At 36.9% G+C, this 20,549-nt stretch overlaps 1 protein-coding gene across 2 annotated transcripts in view; it reads right to left on the reverse strand.

Moving 5' to 3' along the window:
* Window positions 1-227: 227 nt before the first annotated feature.
* SPATA17 (spermatogenesis associated 17) overlaps window positions 228-20,549 on the reverse strand; it is a 193,434-nt gene continuing 173,112 nt past the window's right edge. The window contains exons 10-11 of one of the 2 annotated variants that reach the window (XM_036931603.2): window positions 3,891-3,973; window positions 228-514 (exon numbers count right to left, since the gene is read on the reverse strand). In XM_036931603.2, coding sequence (XP_036787498.1) covers window positions 3,893-3,973 — 81 coding nt within the window. In that variant the 3' untranslated portion in view covers window positions 228-514; window positions 3,891-3,892. Of the gene's footprint in view, window positions 515-3,475; window positions 3,974-20,549 lie in introns of those variants that run through there. The other variant, XM_036931593.2, reaches the window with a different exon arrangement.

The following is a 20,549-nucleotide window of genomic DNA, read 5'->3' on the forward strand; positions in this document are numbered from 1 at the left end:
CCCTTCACTTGCGTGTCTGACACTGGCCCCATCATTTGTGACTAGGATGGTGGGGTCAGAATATGGCCACTTCAGTGGAACCATTTATGGCCTTTTTGGTAACCACGGCCTGTGGCTGTGACAGACATTCTCAGAGGTAAAGACCCACTATTCACACACTGAAGATCTAGAAGATAAAGCTATATTGACATAATTAATTTATGATAGTCAGCTATAAAATATTATAGTTTATTGAATCACAAGAAGTATGGTTTAAGTGTGCATTTTCTGTAAACTCCTCATTGGTATTTTCCTTTGAGATGTGTAGAGGTATTTTAATGAACCAGAGATGGTTCCAATTTCTTCCTTGGACAGATGAGAGAGAGTGAAAGAAACACTTGAGAGGTTAAAATATTTGTGCGCAGGTTACTCAGCAGCTATGGAAGTAGAATCCAGGGTTCCAGGCAATGGGTCTTCAATTCCACACTTCCTTCACACCTTAACTTCATTTTTACATTCTGCCTTCTTTCATATTCTAAAAGCAAAATAGTAAAATGAAAGAATAAAAAAAAGCCCAATAACAAGAGTTTTCAAACTTGCAATTTAAATCCTCCTCACATATAGTTAGTTTAGTTAAAAGTTTGGGAGGCTACACTCCTGATTTGACTCATGTCTAGCCTTACGGTGATTACCCTGTTCTCTGATCTCTGTTTACACCGCCACTGTAGATCCTAATAAACAACACTATCTATGCCACTAGGCACATTGTGTGTTCAGTCAACCTGTTTCAGTCATGGAAAAATATACAAAAAATATCTACGTATAGGCAAGTGGGCTGTTATTCAAAGGACCATTTAACCAAGAGAAAGATACTAAAGATATCTTGATTTTCTTTTTTTTATGAATTCACTATGACTAAACTGAAAAGGGTTATAAGTTCACAAAGTGCCACAATGTATGACAAAGTTTAATACCTTTTCTTGTTGAATTAAAAATATATGCCCCAGAAGGCACATATAGAGCTTATATGCCTGATTATTTCCTTCCTCTCATATACTTTCTTTTTCTTTACACAGTTGCTAAGACCTTATTTCCACTGGAAAATGACAATGGAATCTCACCCATTCCCCAATGTAAATGCTAACCAAATTTATTTTCATTTTAATTTTTTTCTCAGCTGTATTTGAGTAATGCATATACCAACTTCTTATGAAAAAGGAAAAGCAGATTGTTTTTTATGCACAACAAGTAATTTAATTAAGTACCATCTCATCGGACCTCAAAATAGAAGCACTTTTTAGCAGACAGGTAGCCTGGACCAAAATCCCCTGCAAAGAATTTGAGAAAATGGAAAAGCACACAGTGCAAGAAAACTCACATTTGTTGCACACTAACCAGTGATTTCACCTTCTCTTGCTAATTTTTCTCCACTCTCATCTTTATAAAGACTCTTATGCCTGGAAGGATGAATGGAGAGCTAACAAGATAGCAATGCAATATGACAGGATATAGTATATTCTGATTTAGACAAAGCTGCCTCTGGGAAACTACCAAAGGTTACAAAAGTGACCAGTTACAAAGCAAAAGTTAAAAGAAATTAAAAGGAGTCGGATCATCTTAGTCAGAGAGTGGATTTCAAAAGATATGTGTATTTAAAATCCAATTCACTGGGAACAATGTCAGTGGCTGAAATTTTAGCGTATTAATCAAAATGCGTGGGTGTACGCTTTGTTTATCTTCAACTCAGACATGCTAAAGGAATGAAAGATTAATCTGATGAAGGCAACACTATTTCTAATCGGACTGATGGGAAAATGCGGTCTGGGTGTAAGAAGCCATGTCGGGTGAATTATAGTGAAGTGATGAACTACCTTGAAGTTGAAGCAATCAGATAAATAGCTCTAAAAATTACTATCGCATCTTTATTCAACACTTTGGTGCACGCGTCCCTGTCCTGGCCTCCTTTACAAAGAGCAGAAGCACTTTGTTGTATTTGGTAAAATTGAATCTTCATAGAAGAGCCTTAGCTAAGGGTGCCATCCTTCACTTACCAAAATTAAACACTAGGCATTAATTTCCTTTCTTAGAGGAGGAGATGACATTTTGATATTTCCAATTCACAAAAGAGTTAGAAATCCAAGACAAGAGTTAGTACACACATTTGAAATGTTTTTCTGTCTGTGCGTCGTGCACTCTTTTTAATTAAAAGTAATGTGAAACATGTGTTACTCATCCTTGTCTTTCTTATAAATAATGTGGCATGTAATTACTTTGTCTTCAGAAAAGAAGATAATTGTCTCTAAATTATTATGATTGAATAGAATAAAGTCAAGATGTTTTTGTAATTGATAGAGAAGAGCAACTAGTCCCTACTGAAGGTTTCAACACTTTGCTTTTGTCTGATCAGATAAAAATTTCATAAAATAAAAATACAAACTATCCCCCAAAAAGGTGCTTATTATTTCACCATCCAGAGATCACTACCATTAACAGTTTTGCCTTACACAAATGTATACATATATATACAACATGCAAATACCTGCATGCAAATGTGTTTTTTATACATACAAACATATTATATGTAAGTATATACAAACATATTTTTCAAAGGAATTAGACTATAGTTTCCTTTGAATCCAGACTTCTTTTCTTAGAAATATATTGTAGGCATTTTTTCCAGTTAATAGATAAAGATCTATGTTAACGTCTTAAATGTCTTCATAGCATTGCACTTTCTGTGTCATCGTTTATTTAACTTAGCATATATTAATGACTATGCAAGTTGTTTTCAACCTTTCACCATTATATGCAGGATATAGCTTTGAATTAAAGTCTGAAGTCACACACAAACGTGTAAAATTTCATTTAGACTACTTCATGCTGTGAGCCACAAATACCAGATAGATGATCCAGTGGGAAATGGTACTTTATGAACCTTTGAAACTGCAATACCACTTGGTACTATATGTATGTTTTTCTATTAACTCAGAATATTTCGTGTTTCCCCTCATGCATTCCTTTGGGGTGGTTAAAAGGTAGATGTTGCCATTTACATAGAACATACTGACTTCTAAGTTGAAGCATTCAAACTTACATGTGGGGAAGAGGCCACACTAACACTAAATCTAAGGCACATAAGTTGCTTGAATCCACTCTGTGTTCTTCTCTCCAGTGGACCAGAGTTTTCCCCTGGGACTTGGAGTGGGAGGCTACCTGGGGAATTCTACATAGCATGATTTCTCTCACTCCTGCCTCTTTATCTTCAACTACAGTGATTGTTGCTCTGTTCATCCAAAACCTCCTTTAAATTTGGCTGGAAAGGCCAGAATACCTCCTATTAGACTATTCTCGCTTCACTTGCAATCACTTTTCTATTCGAGAACACTGTAGCAGCTAAATGCAACATTCATTGAGAACTTATTTTGTGATTTTGAATTATATGTCTGTTCTTCTGTATACTCTAAACTTTGATAATCAGAGACCACAGACACTATTTTTTAGAATCCCCTAAAGACAACTTCAAATAACATATATATTGAACATAGTATTTTAAACTATACTGTACCAGTATAGCTCTGAGAAATACTTTAGCTTCTGGACAGTATCAATATTTTTTCATTGTACTGTATAAAACTTTATTAATTAATTTAAAGAAAAAGGGTACTTAACATGTTTGTTGATCTTATTGCTTAATGTATTTTGAGTCTATCTTGGAGAAGCAATTTTCAAAACAAAACCCATGATTTTTGAATATTGAAAACCATTAGAGTGAGATAATAATATGGAGTTTAATTATGTCTAAATATTATTGTAGCATGGTTTTAAAAATGCTTTATAGTTAAGTCAGTCTCATTTGATTGTTTTTGTTATTTAACATGCTTTTTGAAATGCTTCTTAGCAAAAACTCATACCTTTATACAATTTGCCCAGCTTTTGAATACAATTTTCCATAATTTGAGAAGAGGTCAAATGCTGGTAATACAGTTTGAAAATCCTAGGAGGAAAAAGATCAAAGATTATCAGAGTTCTTACTTCATATTATTATTATTGTTTTATTATAAAGTATATTAAATTGCTAGGTAGATGTCATTTAACTGCACTTAAAATTTCTCATTATACCCTCAAATAAAATAAAATAAAATAAACAGGTAATTTACCAGTTAAAAGCCAGAGATACTGAAATATTCCTAAACACATAGTTTTTAATAGCTCTCAAGAAGCCTTGCGCAAAGCAGTGATCAGACATAGCCACCTGTCTTCAAGGAGATGACAATCTCAATTTTTTACCTTGATATATAAGACACCAAATGATCATGTTCTGGGTCCTTTTCTGATATGATTCATTTTCTTCTACATTTTCCCTCATTTAATTGTCACTAATAACACTTTTGTTCACTAGACATTTTTCCTTCAGAGTCTTGATGCTTATATACATGCCTCCAATTTAAACAGGTTTATCTCCAGTTTTCCCACGATTCATTCCTTCCCTTCCTTATTTCTCTGTTCAAAGAGGCCCTCCCTGACTACCTGTATATGAGGTAGCACCCCTGAAACTTTATATCACCTTCACTGGCTCTATTTTCTTCATTAATTATCACTCTTTGATATTATGCATTTATCTACTTTGTGTCCCCCATGAGACTGTAATATTCATGAGAGTAGTTACTTCGTTTAGTGAAAAATAACTATTTGTTGACTGAATGAATGAAAAGAGAAAGGTGCTAGACCTAAATAACTATGAACAGAGGGCCGACTGTGGAAAGTACTGCAGAACTGACTCAAAGGAATGCTAAAGGAGTCCAGGGGAGAGGGGAAAAGTCATTTTTTGTTGAGTAATCAGAGAAGCAGCATTTGACTGAAGATAGAAATGAATGCTTTTCAAGTCTCTTAAACAGGTAAAGTCATTAGAGAGGTAAAGTACTAAATCAACAGTGAATACTGTAAACAAATGGTCAGACTATATAAAGGCATATATTTCTCCTCATAAAGAAGACCTATCCTTATTGGAGATGATTCAGGATGGTTTTGTTCGTTTTTTTCTTAACAAAAATCTTAAAGAAGTTCCTCTGCCTTGAGCCCACTTCTTTCAAGGGCTCATACATTGCAAACACACAAAAATTAATGTAGTAAAGAATATGAGGTACCTCTGTCACTAGGACCTGGCTCTCCACTCTGGTACAACACAGCCCCTAACCCTAAATGTCTGCTGTTATGACTAATGCTAGTCAGGTCCTGGGGAAAAGCTCCGTTCTGTGTTTGTGAAACAAAAGTAGCAGGAAGGATGGTAGGTTGTAAAAGACACTGCTTTCAAGTAAAAAGAGAATCTGAGTGACAAAACGCTCAGATAGAAGACTAATTAATTTGAATAAAACCCTTCCTCTAGGATGCACGAACGCAATACAACTGTATATAATAAAGCTCTATTTCCCTGTGGTGCTGAGCATACATGTTCTTGCTTTCTTTTTATTCCAAGTTGTGATTCTAGAGGTACTCAGGAATGGACATAGTTTTTGCAACAGTTGCACTGACATAGCAGGAACATTTTGCAGTAGTACATAATTCCTGTAACTCTTAAATCTGAATGTACAAGTTTAGGCATATGTGTGAAGCATAGTAATGATATTTTATGTTGGCATTTGATGAACACTGTAACCTAAAACTGTGATAAAGCAATTTCATTTCAAAAGGTAAATAAAAAGTTTAATTTTATTTTAATGATCTTAGTTTAAATTTTGATATTTACTAATTATATTTATTTCCCATTTTAAATAACAGATAATTTTGAATATTTAAAATAACTCATTTTTAAACATATAAATATTAAAAAAATTTTTTAGACATACTTTAATTTACACTTTTGATAAAGATGTCCTCAAAATGTACTTTAAATACATGTATATATTTTTAAATGCAGTTTATATCATTGATAATTCACAAATTGAGTGAAAATCTTGATTCTAAAAAAAAAAAGATTCTGCTAAAATAAATGCAAGAAAAATACAGACAACATAACTAAGGATAATTCATGTATATCTTTATTTTATTACTCATGCGAACATTGCAGACCCATCAGCAGATAACCCAGCCAGGGGAACATTATTAAATTCTACTGTCTTCATCATTTAGACAACTGTTAATCTTGATTTTACATGTAGTTCTTGCTGTTGTTGTAAAGGTATTTTTATTAAGGTAGGATGATGGATATATTATATTTGGCAGTTCATTTGATTTATAATTTTAAAATCAGATATACGATAAGTGGCCACCGTTGTTCTTGCCTTTGCATCTTCCTGAATTTGTTTATTCATCTGAAATCTGGTTTGATTTGTAAAATATGGGTCTGATAGGCAGAGTTTGCAAGTTGTCACTCCAATCATCACAGCACAACAATAAAAGCTGAATAAATTCCAAAGCAATGACTCTTCTTAGATCTATCAGAGAATTGAGGTCACAGGGAAAACTGCTCTGAAAATGGGAGAGACAGTCAGGTAGATACAAAGGGTTGCATCTTATTAGGAGCAGAAGCTGGGAAAGAGAAGTGCACTACTAAAGTTAGTATCCCAGGAACACCTTCAACTGTAATTGAATTGCTGTGGCTTAGGGAAGATGAGCTTGACAGTTAAGAACTCTGAAGGTGCCCAGTCTTAGAAGCCACCTATCATTTCCTGGGTTTTACTGTTAGAAGCCCTACCATGTTCCGACTGTGAACGTCATTCTTGCTTCTAGTGGGGAGTGTGTGTAGGGGAACACGGTTTAAGCACTCCTTCACAAGACCTGCCCTCAGGTGAAGCTATTTGACCAAATTGGGGTACCACCAATGCCTAACCGATCTGAGAGAAGTGAAATAGCCTTCTAAGAATCACGAAACGGAGCTCTACCTGAAGATGGTGGCGTGAGTAGAGCAGTGGAAATCTCCTCCCAAAACCACATATATCTATGAACATATAACAAAGACAACCGTTCCTAGAATAAAGACCAGAGGACACAGGACAACATCCAGACCACATCCACACCTGAGAGAACCCAGCGCCTCGCGAAGGGGGTAAGATACAAGCCCTGGCCTGGCGGGACCCGAGCGCCTATCCCCCCAGCTCCCGGCGGGAGAAGAGCAGGCAGAGCGGGAGGGAGACGGAGCTCAGGACTGCTGAACACCCAGCCCCAGCCATCCGGACCAGAGCGCAGACACAGTGCATGCGTGGGGCCCTGGATACTAGGGAAACAGGGCAGCAAGACCGGGCAGTGGGTGCCTGAGGCTGGCGCCAGAGAGTAAAGAAAAACGAGCGGCCATTTTTTATTTTGTTTTAATTTTTTTAATTTTTTTTTTTTTGTGTGGTCGTTTTGTTTTGGCAGGTGCTTTTTGGAAGTCTTAAAGGGGCAGGGCAGGACACTTAGTCCAGAGACAGGGAATCTGGGGATCTCTGGGCACCCTAACCCCCTGGGCTGCAGGGAGCAGGGAGGCCCCTTACGGAGATAAATAGCCTCCAGGCCGCTCCCCCTCCAACGCGACTCCACCATTTTGGAGTAGCTGCCTGAGCCAGGCCACGCCCACAGCAACAGCGGAGATTAACTCCATAGCAGCCGGGCAGGAAGCAGAAACCCTGTCTGCGCGCAGCTGCGCAGCACAAGCCACTAGAGGCCGCTGTTCTCCCAGGAGAGGAGGGCCACAAACCAACAAGAAAGGAAGTCCTTCCAGCCGTCACTCGTCCCAGTTCTGCAGACTATTCCTATCACCATGAAAAGGCAAAGCTACAGGCAGACAAAGATCACAGAGACAACACCAGAGAAGGAGACAGACCTAACCAGTCTTCCTGACAAAGAATTCAAAATAAGAATCATAAACATGCTGACAGAGATGCAGAGAAATACGCAAGAGAAATGGGATGAAGTCCGGAGGGAGATCACAGATGCCAGAAAGGAGATCGCAGAAATGAAACAAACTCTGGAAGGGTTTATAAGCAGAATGGATAGAATGCAAGAGGCCATTGATGGAATTGAAATCAGAGAACAGGAACGCATAGAAGCTGACATAGAGAGAGATAAAAGGATCTCCAGGAATGAAACAATATTAAGAGAACTGTGTGACCCATCCAAAAGGAACAATATCCATATTATAGGGGTTCCAGAAGAAGAATAGAGAGAAAAAGGGATGGAAAGTATCTTGAAAGAAATAATTGCTGAAAACTTCCCCAAACTGGGGGAGGAAATAATTGAACAGAACACAGAAATACACGGAACCCCCAACAGAAAATATCCAAGGAGGACAACACCAAGACACATAATAATTAAAATGGCAAAGATCAAGGACAAGGAAAGAGTTTTAAAGGCAGCTAGACAGAAAAAGGTCACCTATAAAGGGAAACCCATCAGGCTAACATCAGACTTCTTGACAGAAACCATACAGGCCAGAAGAGAATGGCATGATATATTTAATTCAATGAAACAGAAGGGCCTTGAACCAAGGATACTGTATCTAGCACGACTATCATTTAAATATAATGGCGGGATTAAACAATTCCCAGACAAACAAAAGCTGAGGGAATTTGCTTTCCACAAACCACCTCTACAGGACATCTTACAGGGACTGCTCTAGATGGGAGCACTCCTAAAAAGAGCACAGAACAAAACACCCAACATATGAAGAATGGAGGAGGAGGAATAGGAAGGGAGAGAAGAAAAGAATCTCCAGACAGTGTATATAACAGCTCAATAAGTGAGCTAAGTTAGGCAGTAAGATACTAAAGAGGCTAAACTTGAACCTTTGGTAACCACGAATTTAAAGCCTGCAATGGCAATAAGTACATATCTTTCAATAGTCACCCTAAATGTAAATGGACTGAATGCACCAATCAAAAGACACAGAGTAATAGAATGGATAAAAAAGCAAGACCCATCTATATGCTGCTTACAAGGAACTCACCTCAAATCCAAACACATGTACAGACTAAAAGTCAAGGGATGGAAAAACATATTTCAGGCAAACAACAGAGAGAAGAAAGCAGGGGTTGCAGTACTAATATCAGACAAAATAGACTTCAAAACAAAGAAAGTAACAAGAGATAAAGAAGGACACTACATAATGATAAAGGGCTCAGTCCAACAAGAGGATATAACCATTCTAAATATATATGCACCCAACACAGGAGCACCAGCATATGTGAAACAAATACTAACAGAACTAAAGGGGGAAATAGACTGCAATGCATTCATTCTAGGAGACTTCAACACACCACTTACCCCAAAGGATAGAGCCACTGGGCAGAAAATAAGTAAGGACACGGAAGCACTGAACAACACAGTAGAGCAGATGGACCTAATAGACATCTATAGAACTCTACATCCAAAAGCAACAGGATATACATTCTTCTCAAGTGCACATGGAACATTCTTCAGAATAGACCACATACTAGCCCACAAAAAGAGCCTCAGCAAAATCCAAAATATTGAAATTCTACCAACCAATTTTTCAGGCCACAAAGGTATAAAACTAGAAATAAATTCTACAAAGAAAACAAAAAGGCTCACAAACACATGGAGGCTTAATAACATGCTCCTAAATAATCAATGGATCAATGAAACAAATTACAATAGACATCAAGGAATATATAGAAACAAATGACAACAATAACACAAAGCCCCAACTTCTGTGGGACGCAATGAAAGCAGTCCTAAGAGGAAAGCATATAGCGATCCAGGCACACTTGAAGAAGCAAGAACAATCCCAAATGAATAGTCTAACATCACAATTATAGAAATTGGAAAAAGAAGAACAAATGAGGCCTAAAGTCAGCAGAAGGAGGGACATAATAAAGATCAGAGAAGAAATAAACAAAATTGAGAAGAATAAAACAATAGCAAAAATCAATGAAACCAAGAGCTGGTTCTTTGAGAAAATAAACAAAATAGATAAGCCTCTAGCCAAACTTATTAAGAGAAAAAGAGAATCAACACACATCAACAGAATCAGAAATGAGAACAGAAAAATCACGACAGACTCCACAGAAATACAAAGAATTATTAAAGACTACTATGAAAACCTATATGCAAACAAGCTGGAAAACCTAGAAGAAATGGACGACTTCCTAGAAAAATACAACCTTCCAGGACTAACCAAGGAAGAAACACAAAAGTTAAACAAACCAATTACAAGCAAAGAAATTGAAACAGGAATCAAAAAACTACCCAAGAACAAAAAACCCGGGCCGGACGGATTTACCTTGGAATTTTATCAGACACACAGAGAAGACATAATACCCATTCTCCTTAAAGTTTTCCAAAAAATAGAAGAGGAGGGAATACTCATGCTATGAAGCCAACATCACTCTAATACCAAAACCAGGCAAAGACCCCGCCAAAAAAGAAAATTACAGACCAATATCCCTGATGAATGTAGATGCAAAAATACTTAATAAAATATTAGCAAACTGAATTCAAAAGTATATCAAAAGGATCATACACCATAACCAAGTGGGATTCATCCCAGGTATGCAAGGATGGTACAACATTCGAAAATCCATCGACATCATCCACCACATCAACAAAAAGAAAGACAAAAACCACATGATCATCTCCATAGATGCTGAAAAAGCATTTGACAAAGTTCAACATCCATTCATGTTAAAAACTCTCAGCAAAATGGGAATAGAGGGCAGGTACCTCAACATAATAAAGGCCATATACCATAAACCCACAGCCAACATTATACTGAACAGCAAGAAGCTGAAAGCTTTTTCTCTGAGATCGGGAACTAGACAGGGATGCCTTCTCTCCCCACTGCTATTTAACATAGTACTGGAGGTCTTAGCCACGGCAATCAGACAAAACAAAGAAATACAAGGAATCCAGATTGGTAAAGGAGAAGTTATTTGCAGATGACATGATATTGTACATAAAACACCCTAAAGACTCCATCCCAAAAACTACTGGAACTGATATCGGAATACAGCAAAGTTGCAGGATACAAAATTAACACACAGAAATCTGTAGCTTTCCTATACACTAACAATGAACCAATAGAAAGAGAAATCAGGAAAACAATTCCATTCACAATTGAATCAAAAAGAATAAAATACTTAGGAATAAATCTAACCAAAGAAGTGAATGACCTATACTCTGAAAACTACAAGTCACTCTTAAGAGAAATTAAAGGGGACACTAACAAATGGAAACTCATCCCATGCTCGTGGCTAGGAATAATTAATATTGTCAAAATGGCCATCCTGCCCAAAGCAATATACAGATTTGATGCAATCCCTATCAAATTACCAGCAACATTCTTCAATGAACTGGAGCAAATAATTCAAAAATTCATATGGAAACACCAAAGACCCCGAATAGCCAAAGCAATCCTGAGAAGGAAGAATAAAGCAGGGGGGATCTCACTCCCCAACTTCAAGCTCTACTACAAAGCCACAGTAATCAAGACAATTTGGTATTGGCATCAGAACAGAGCCACAGACCAGTGGAACAGACTAGAGACTCCAGACACTAACCCAAACATATATGGTCAATTAATATTTGATAAAGGAGCCATGAACATACAATGGTGAAATGACAGTCTCTTCAACAGATGGTGCTGGCAAAACTGGACAGCTACATGTAGGAGAATGAAACTGGACCATTGTCTAACCCCATATACAAAAGTAAATTCAAAATGGATCAAAGACCTGAATGTAAGCCATGACACCATTAAAATCGCAGAAAAAAACATAGGCAAAAACCTCTTAGACATAAACATGAGTGACCTCTTCTTGAACATATCTCCCCGGGCAAGGAAAACAACAGCAAAAATGAACAAGTGGGACTGTATTAAGCTGAAAAGCTTCTGTACAGCAAAAGACACCATCAATAGAACAAAAAGAACAAAAAGGAACCCTACAGTATGGGAGAATATATTTGTAAATGACAGATCCGATAAAGGCTTGACGTCCAAAATATATAAAGAGCTCACATGCCTCAACAAACAAAAATCAAAAAATCCAATTAAAAAATGGGCAGAGGAACTGGACAGACAGTTCTCCAAAAAAGAAATATATTTTTTTCAGATGACCAACAGACACATGAAAAGATGCTCCACATCACTAATTATCAGAGAAATGCAAATTAAAACTACAATGAGGTATCACCTCACACCAGTAAGGAGGGCTACCATCCAAAAGACAAACAACAACAAATGTTGGCGAGGCTGTGGAGAAAGGGGAACCCTCCTACACTGATGGTGGGAATGTAAATTAGTTCAACCATTGTGGAAAGCAGTATGGAGGTTCATCAAAATGCTTAAAACAGACTTACCATTTGACCCAGGAATTGCACTCCTAGGAATTTACCCTAAGAATGCAGCAATCAAGTTTGAGAAAGACAGATGCACCCCTATGTTTATCACAGCACTATTTGCAATAGCCAAGAATTGGAAACAACCTAAATGTCCATTGGTAGATGAATGGATAAAGAAGATGTGGTACATATACACAATGGAATACTACTCAGCCATAAGAAAAGGGCAAATCCTACCATTTGCAGCAACATGGATGGAGCTGGAGGGTATTATGCTCAGTGAAATAAGCCAAGTGGAGAAAGAGAAATACCAAGTAAATTCACTCATCTGTGGAGTATAAGAACAAAGGAAAAACTGAAGGAACAAAATAGCAGCGGAATCACAGAACCCAAGAATAAACTAATAGGTGCCAAAGGGAAAGGGACTGGGGAGGATGGGTGGGCAGGGAGGGATAATGGGGGGGAGGAAGAATGAGGGTATTAAGATCAGCATGCATAGGGGGGTAGGAGAAAGGGGAGGGCTGTACAACACAGAGAAGACAAGTAGTGATTCTACAACATTTAGCTATGCTGATGGACAGTGACTGTAAAGGGGTTTATAGCGGGGACCTGGTTTAGGGGAGAGCCTAGTAAACATAATATTCTTCATGTAAGTGTAGATTAAAGAAAAAAAAAAGAAAGAAAGAAAAGGGGGATTACTCCATGATAGGATGAAACTAACTGTAAATCAACGATTAATGCATGCTTTAAATATCCTTAATTTTGATCACTTAAAGGGTGTCAGATGATTGGCTATGGAGGTACATTTTTCTGATAATATTCCTTTCTCTTAAAAAAAAAAGCAGTTCCTGTGTGGTGACCTCCAATGAGTTCTACACAATGGTATAAAGGGCAGATCAAAGTGTGGGCAAAGGGTCTGTTTGTGTTTATACAGAGGATCAAAGCCTAATTTGGCTACCCGGAAAATGAACTAAGATATGATATAAAGAAGAACTTCCAACATCAGCACTCTCTGGAAGAGTCATACCAGAAGATGATCATCAAAAAACCTCAACAAAGATCCAGGCGATGCTGCAGTTGTCTCTGCATTCATCCTACCGGTTCCTGGACTTGCCATTGGAATGAAGTACGAGATATCTAAGCTGGCCTGTGCATACAGTAAAACAACAAATTTGACTGGATCTACACTGTTGGAACTCAACCAAGAATTAGGAGAAGTGCAAGTTGTAGCGCTCCAAAGTCTTACAACTACAGACTATCTATTGTTAAAAGAACATATGGGATGTGAACAGTTCCCAGGAATGGGCTGTTTTAATTTGTCTGATTTCTCTCAGACTGTTCAAGTACAGTTGGACACTATCCATCATATCATAGACAAATTTTCACAAATGCCTAGGGTGCCTAACTGGTTTTCTTGGCTTCACTGGAGATGGCTGGTAATTATAGATCTGCTTTGGTTATGTAACTGTATTCCTATTATGTTAATGAGTGTGCGCAATTTAATTAGTAGTTTAAAACCTATACATGCTGAAGTTACTCTACAAGAAGATATGTCAAAGAAATAATCAATCTTCCCATGTTTTCTTCCGTCTGCTACCTCTATAGCTTTTCTTCTTCCTTCCTAATTACAACCCTTAAATAGAACTCGTGCCTCATATCGAATTTACCAAATATCATAATTCCTCCAAGTGGTAAAGATCCCTCAAGACAAATGCTGGGCATAGAAGCCACAGGGCATAAATCTTCAAAGAAGTAAATAGCTAATCTTTTCAAACAATATGGCTTCTCTCTCACTTACCAACTTTACATTTCCCTGTATGGCCCCGGAAGATGACTGGTTAGCCAGAGACGGGTAAGATTCCTCAAGGGAGGAACAACCTAAGACAGGCACAGTCGCAGGGGGGCCATCAGGTGAGAAATTACGGATCAACAGAGGTGAGGCTTAGAACTCACCCCTCCTGTTTTGAGAGAAATCTTCTGCATCCTTGGATGTTTTATTGCCCTTGTCTAGCTTGGATTAACACATAGTCTACAGGCACACACCTGATCATCTACATTTGCTCTCTTACAACACTAAACTAAGTTTTCTACCTTTATCTTGCATCTACCTACCACTTCAGCATTTTATTAAAAATAATAATAACAATAATAATAAAGGGAGAAATGTGGGATCCACATATAAATCAAGTATGAAAATCAAACGAATATTCATATTTGACCTGATTGTTTATAGTTCATAATGCGTGATCAAAACCGAAAGTTTCTGTGATGACTGCCCTTGTACTGTTCACCATGTAAGAACTTATTCACTATGTAAGAATTTGTTCACCATGTAAGAACTTGTTCGTTATGCATCAGAAGATTGGAGACTGACGAGAATTAGGCTTGGGGTGGATTAATGATTGTGCATTGAGCATTGACTCCCCTATACAGAATCTATTGTTGTTAACAACCATTTGATCAATAAATATGAGAGATGCCCTCAAAAAAAAAAAATGCAAATGACATTTTACTTTTAATGTGAGTATGTGAATACTGCTCCCAGACTAGAGTAATATAGACATTTTAATGTGTAACTATTTAGTATAAGTTGGCAAAGCTTTTTAAAAAGCAATTTGACTAAATCTATCAAAAGCCCTCAATATATGTGTATGTTATAATCCACTAATTTAATCTATCTTACAGAAATAACATGTGAAAAACATGCACAAGATGTTCAGCTTGGTGTTATTTATAACAGCAAGCCTTGGGGGCCCTTTAAATATGAAATTTTGCCTCAGTGGTCAAATAAATGATGGTATGTTTACTCAGTAAAGTAAAAAAAAAAAAAAAGAATCACGAAATGGCTGAGACCCAATCACAGGACTATAATATAGAACACTTCCCTTCCCACAACTTACCACTCATCTGTCAGGATCCTTTATAAAAGCAGGGGATTACAGCCAAAATAATTGAAAGCCTCAGACTCCAATGAAAGAGTCTCTAAGGACACCCAAAGGAAACAGGGGAGAAGAAAACGGACACTTTTTAGAAAAATAAAAAGGACACATTTTAGCTCTGACACCACACCTGTAGCAAAGAGTAAACAGCCTAATACCCAGGCAGAAAAACATGAATGTTCACAATAAAGGCCTATGTTCCTTAGTTATAGCATGTCTAGTGTCCAAAAAAAATTACAAGTTATGCTAAAAGGCAAAAAAATCAACTAAAGAAACAAAGAACCCACACCTGAAGTGACAAATATCAGAAACCAGATTCAGATATGGCAGAAATTTTGGAATTATCAGACTGGGTGCTTAACTACGATTAACGTGTGAAAGGCTCTAATGCAAAAAGTGGAAAACATGCAAGAACAGATGATTAATGTAAGGAGTGGGATGGAAACTCTAATAAAGAACCAAAGAAAATACTAAAAATAAAAAACACTGCAACAGAAATGACAAATGGCTGTGATGGATTCTCCAGTAAATTGGACATGGCTAAGGAAAGGAAAGTGAGCTTGAAAATTTGTCAATAGAAACTTCCAAAACCGAAATTCAAAGAGAAAAAGATAATGAAAAAGATGGAATAGACTATGCAAGATAGGAAACAGATATGCAAGACCTATGAAACAATTCTATTAGGGGTAACAAACATGCACATTGGGAATATCAGGAGAAGAAAGAGAAGAAAGAACAGAAGAAATCTTTTAAGTAATAACGGTTGAGAATTTTTCTAAATAATGACAGACATGAAACCACAGGTTCAGAAAGCATAGATAATATCAAAATTTTATACAAATTTATACAAATCAAAAATTTGTAAGCATGTCATATTCAAACTTCAGCAAATCAAATACAAATTAAAAATCTTAAATGATGCCAAAGCAAAAAATAAAAAGAACCAAAACAAGACACTTTAGGAACAAAAAAAATTGGACTTCTTTTCAGAAATCATGCAAGCAGGAGAGTGGAATGTGTTGAAAGAAAATTACCACCAACCTAGAATTATGTATCCTGGAAATTTCTTCTTCAGAAGTAAAGGAGAAATAAACACTTACAGACAAACAAATATTGAGGAAATTTGTCACCAGCAGACCTACTTTGCAAGAAATGTTAAAAAGAAATGTTCAGGCAGAAGGAAAAGAAATTTAAATGAAATGAGCTTTAGAAAAACAGTAAGTGAAGGTAAAATAAAAATTGTTTTTATTTTGTTTAATTGATCTTACAGATAACAGTCTTGTTCAAAATAATAATAATAATAAAACAGTGACTATAGCTTACAGATGAGATAAATGAATGACAGTAATGTTATAAGGGATGGGAGGCAGGGATATGGAATAATGTTATTAGGTAGTTGAATTACCCAAAGCAGTATAGTGTTATTTGAAAGTGGACATAGCTTATTCATAAATGTATATTTCAAACTTTAGAGCAGCCATTAAAGAATTTTTTTAAAGAAGTATAATTGATATGCTAGAAGAGATAATGGAACCATATAAAATCCTAAATTAAAACTAGAGAAGTGAAAAGTAAAAACAAAAAGCAAAAAAACCAACAAAGAACAAGGCAATGAATGGAAAGTAGTTACAGTCATCATAGATATCACCCCAACTATATTAATAATCACTTTAAATGTGAATGGTCTAAATAAACCAATAAAAGGCAGAGGCTGTGGATAAAACAAGATTGAACTACATGTTAGCTAGATGAAACCCACTTTAAATATAAAAAAATCACAAACAGATTAAATGTAAAGGGATGGAGAAAGCTAGACCATGCTACCATTAATCAAAAGAAAGCCAGAAAGACAAAAGAGATTTCAGAATAAGGAAAACCACATTGGAGATAAAAATGGGCAGTACATGATGAAAGGTCAAGTCTCAAGGATCCTTCATGTGTATTTGCCTAGCAACACAGCATCAGAATACCTGAAGCAAAACTGACAGAACAGCAAGAAAAAGCAGACCAATTCATTACTGTATTTGGAGACTACACACCCCTTTATAAGTAACTGACAGATGCAGTAGACAGAAAGTCATCACGGATGGAATTGAACTGTACAGCACTAACAATCAATTAGATCTAATTGACATTATTGACCACTTCATCTAACAATAGCCAACACCTTCTTCTCAAGCTCAAATGGGACATTCACTAAGATGGACCACATTCTGGGCCATCAAACACACCTTAACAAATTCAAAAGAATAAACATCATACGGAGTATGCTTTAATACCACAATGGAATTAAACTAGAAATCAATAGCAGAAAGGTACCTGAAAAATCCCAAAATATTTGGAGATTAAACAACACAGTTTTGAATAACACCTGGGTCAAAGAAGAAACATCAAGAAAAATTAAAAATATTTCAAACTAAATGAAAATTAAAATACAACTTGTCAAAATTTGTAGGATCCAGCAATAGAAGTGCCTAGAGGAAAAGTTATGGCTTTGAATGTGTAAATTAGAAAACAAGAAACATCTAAAATCACTAATCTCAACTTCTACATCCGGACACTAGAAAAAGAGTAAATCAAGTCCAAAGTAAACAGGAGAAAATAAAATCAGAACAAAAATCAATGAAGTTGACAACAGGAAATCAATAGAGAAAATCAACAAAACCAAAGCTGGTTCTTTGAAAAGAGCAGTGAAATTGATGAACACCTAGCTGGGCTAAGAAAAAAGAGAAAAGACACAAATTACTAATAGCATAAATGAAGATGGACCGTCACCACTGACCCTATGGACAGTAAAGGATAGTAAGGGAGTAAATACTATGAACACCTCTATGATCACAAATTTGATAATTCTGGTGAAACAGGCTGATTCCTAAAAACATACAACCTACTGAAACTCACACAAGGAGAAATAAACTGAATAGGGCTAAATCTACTTTAAAATTGAATCAGTAATAAATAATAGTCCAAAACAGACCTAGCCAATTTCACTGGTGAATTCCACCAAACAAGGAAGAAATGATACTAATTCTTTATAATTTGTTCCAGAAAAAGCAGTACAGGAGGCACTTCTTGAATCACTGTTTCCTCGTATCAAATGAAGATATCAAACTCGCAGGTTTATTGTGAGGGTTACATAGGATAAAACAATTGGCACTTCACACTAGTATTTTTCTCTCCCTTTCCTTCAATGATGAAAGTCCATTCATAGCCTATCCACCATGTTCTTTCAGAAATCAACTCACATAAACTCCACTGACTCCTATGGTGGATCAATCATAGCACAATTATGTAGTGAAACAACACTCAAAGGATTTTGGTTGTATCCTCCACTAGTAATTACTACGAGTAAGCACTCTCAATATACATCTAGCTATTCAAGTTGTGTATGTGTAATACTGTGATGGTAAAACCTAATGTTAAATGGATATATAAATGAGGTAAAAATGAATAGAAATAGAATTTTAATAATTTCTTCATTCCTGTGGCTGGGTACTTAATTTTGGAGTCCTCTAATACAATGAAGCATCACTCAATTCTGCATCATACTTTCACTGTGCATTCCACTCACATTTGAGCACCTGCAGTGTGTCAGGACTACACTAGACAGCTTCCAACTAATGGTAACCAAACTTAGTTGTGCCCTCCCTGGACTCCTCACAGACTAGTGGGGGAGTCTGACAAAAGGCATTTACAGTTTTATAGATAAATAAGGGTTGACTCTTCAAGTACCCATACTCTACAGCCCCTAAAATAAATTCTCTCATAAATTCTTTATCACTTACATTTTAAACTTAAAATCCCAAATTCTTACTGGGCTCTAGGGGACTAATGACTGTTACTTCTGGTACAAGAAGAGGTGAGTCTGCCATTAATTAAGATAAGACAGCTTAGGCTTTGGGAAAAATCTGGTGCTGGTTCTCATTTGTTTAAAATTTGTCTTTAATACATAAAACAGGCCACTCTGCCGTGGGAAGCTGTTCACGCACTCAGGAAAACCACCTGCACTACGCTCGTGCAGGGTCACTTCTCAAAAGGGGGTGGGGAGGTGAATTTCTGAAAAATAACCTCATCAAGGAAAAGCACTGGGGATGGTGACTCTAAACCCTGCCACAACCCTTGCCAAAGCAGACAGCTTTTGCTATTAGGATGCCCAGCCAAACACAAATAATCCACTGCTAAAATGAGCTCCTTGGGACAATTTAGGAGTCGTTGGAAGTGAACGGCTCTTTGGGCTGGAATGCAGCCCAGGTCCATTTTCAAAACCCAAATCAAAACGACAAAGAGCAAATTTCCTGGGCCACTCACCCCCTAAGTTTAAGATGACTTTAGGTTGGCAGCTGCACAGTTTATCTAGTTATTTAAGGCTTTTCACCAGATACTCACAACTGAGTATTTAAGCAACCAGCTTGGATGTTGGTAAGCAGGTAAGTGCTGAGACACCATGGCAGACGGAACAATCATGGTTCGAAAGAAATACCAAACTTCTCGTTCTTGCCCCTGTTTTGCAAGGATGATAATGCCCAGCCAGATTCATCAATAAATAATGTGTTCAGTGATGACTTCTTTGTAAGGACACTGTAACCATCAATCCTCATTATTCAGATTGCTTATTGGCAAATTCACCTACTTGCGAAATTGATTTGTAGCACCAAACTGAACAGTCATTCACAGACATAAGCCGAGGGATGAAAAATTTGAGTCTCCTGCCGAGGCCTGCTTTGGCCTTTCAGCTCTCACGCTGCAAACAAGTGTCCTTTTTGTGCTCTACGTGGTGCCACCGTTCTCACATTCTTAGGCTTCTTGTTGGTGATTCACTGTTTAAATGGATCCCAGGTGGAGTGCCGAAGTGCTGGCTAGTGTTCCTAAGGGCAAGAAGGCCTCATGGAGAAAAGGGCCAAACTATGTGCCTTTTGGAGAAAAGACGCTTGTTAGATAAACGTCATTCAGGCAAGAGTTATAGTGCTGTGAGCCAGGAGGTGAATGTTACCGGATCCACTATATGTATTAAATACGTTTAAATAGAAACACATATAAAACAATGGTATGTATCGATCTGTTGATAAAAGTGTTGATTGCAGGTGTGCAGAAACCTAGCCCTGTATTTCCCTAGGACTAATTGTTCAGGATTCACTGATTCAGTGTTCACCGTGGCCTTATAGAGCATTACTGCAAATACAGGAATAGACTATCTATCATACCGCATCTATGATGCACTAACTGTTGAGTGTTGTATATTCTACCAGAATATTATAGATACCATGTTTCCTAGGGCACAAGTAACATTAAATGAACAAATGAATGAAAGAGAATATGAGTAAAAATATGAACTAATGGATTCACAATACTGTTTACTATTCT

This window comes from Manis pentadactyla, chromosome 19, assembly GCF_030020395.1.
Source record: "Manis pentadactyla isolate mManPen7 chromosome 19, mManPen7.hap1, whole genome shotgun sequence".
Taxonomy (NCBI): domain Eukaryota; kingdom Metazoa; phylum Chordata; class Mammalia; order Pholidota; family Manidae; genus Manis; species Manis pentadactyla.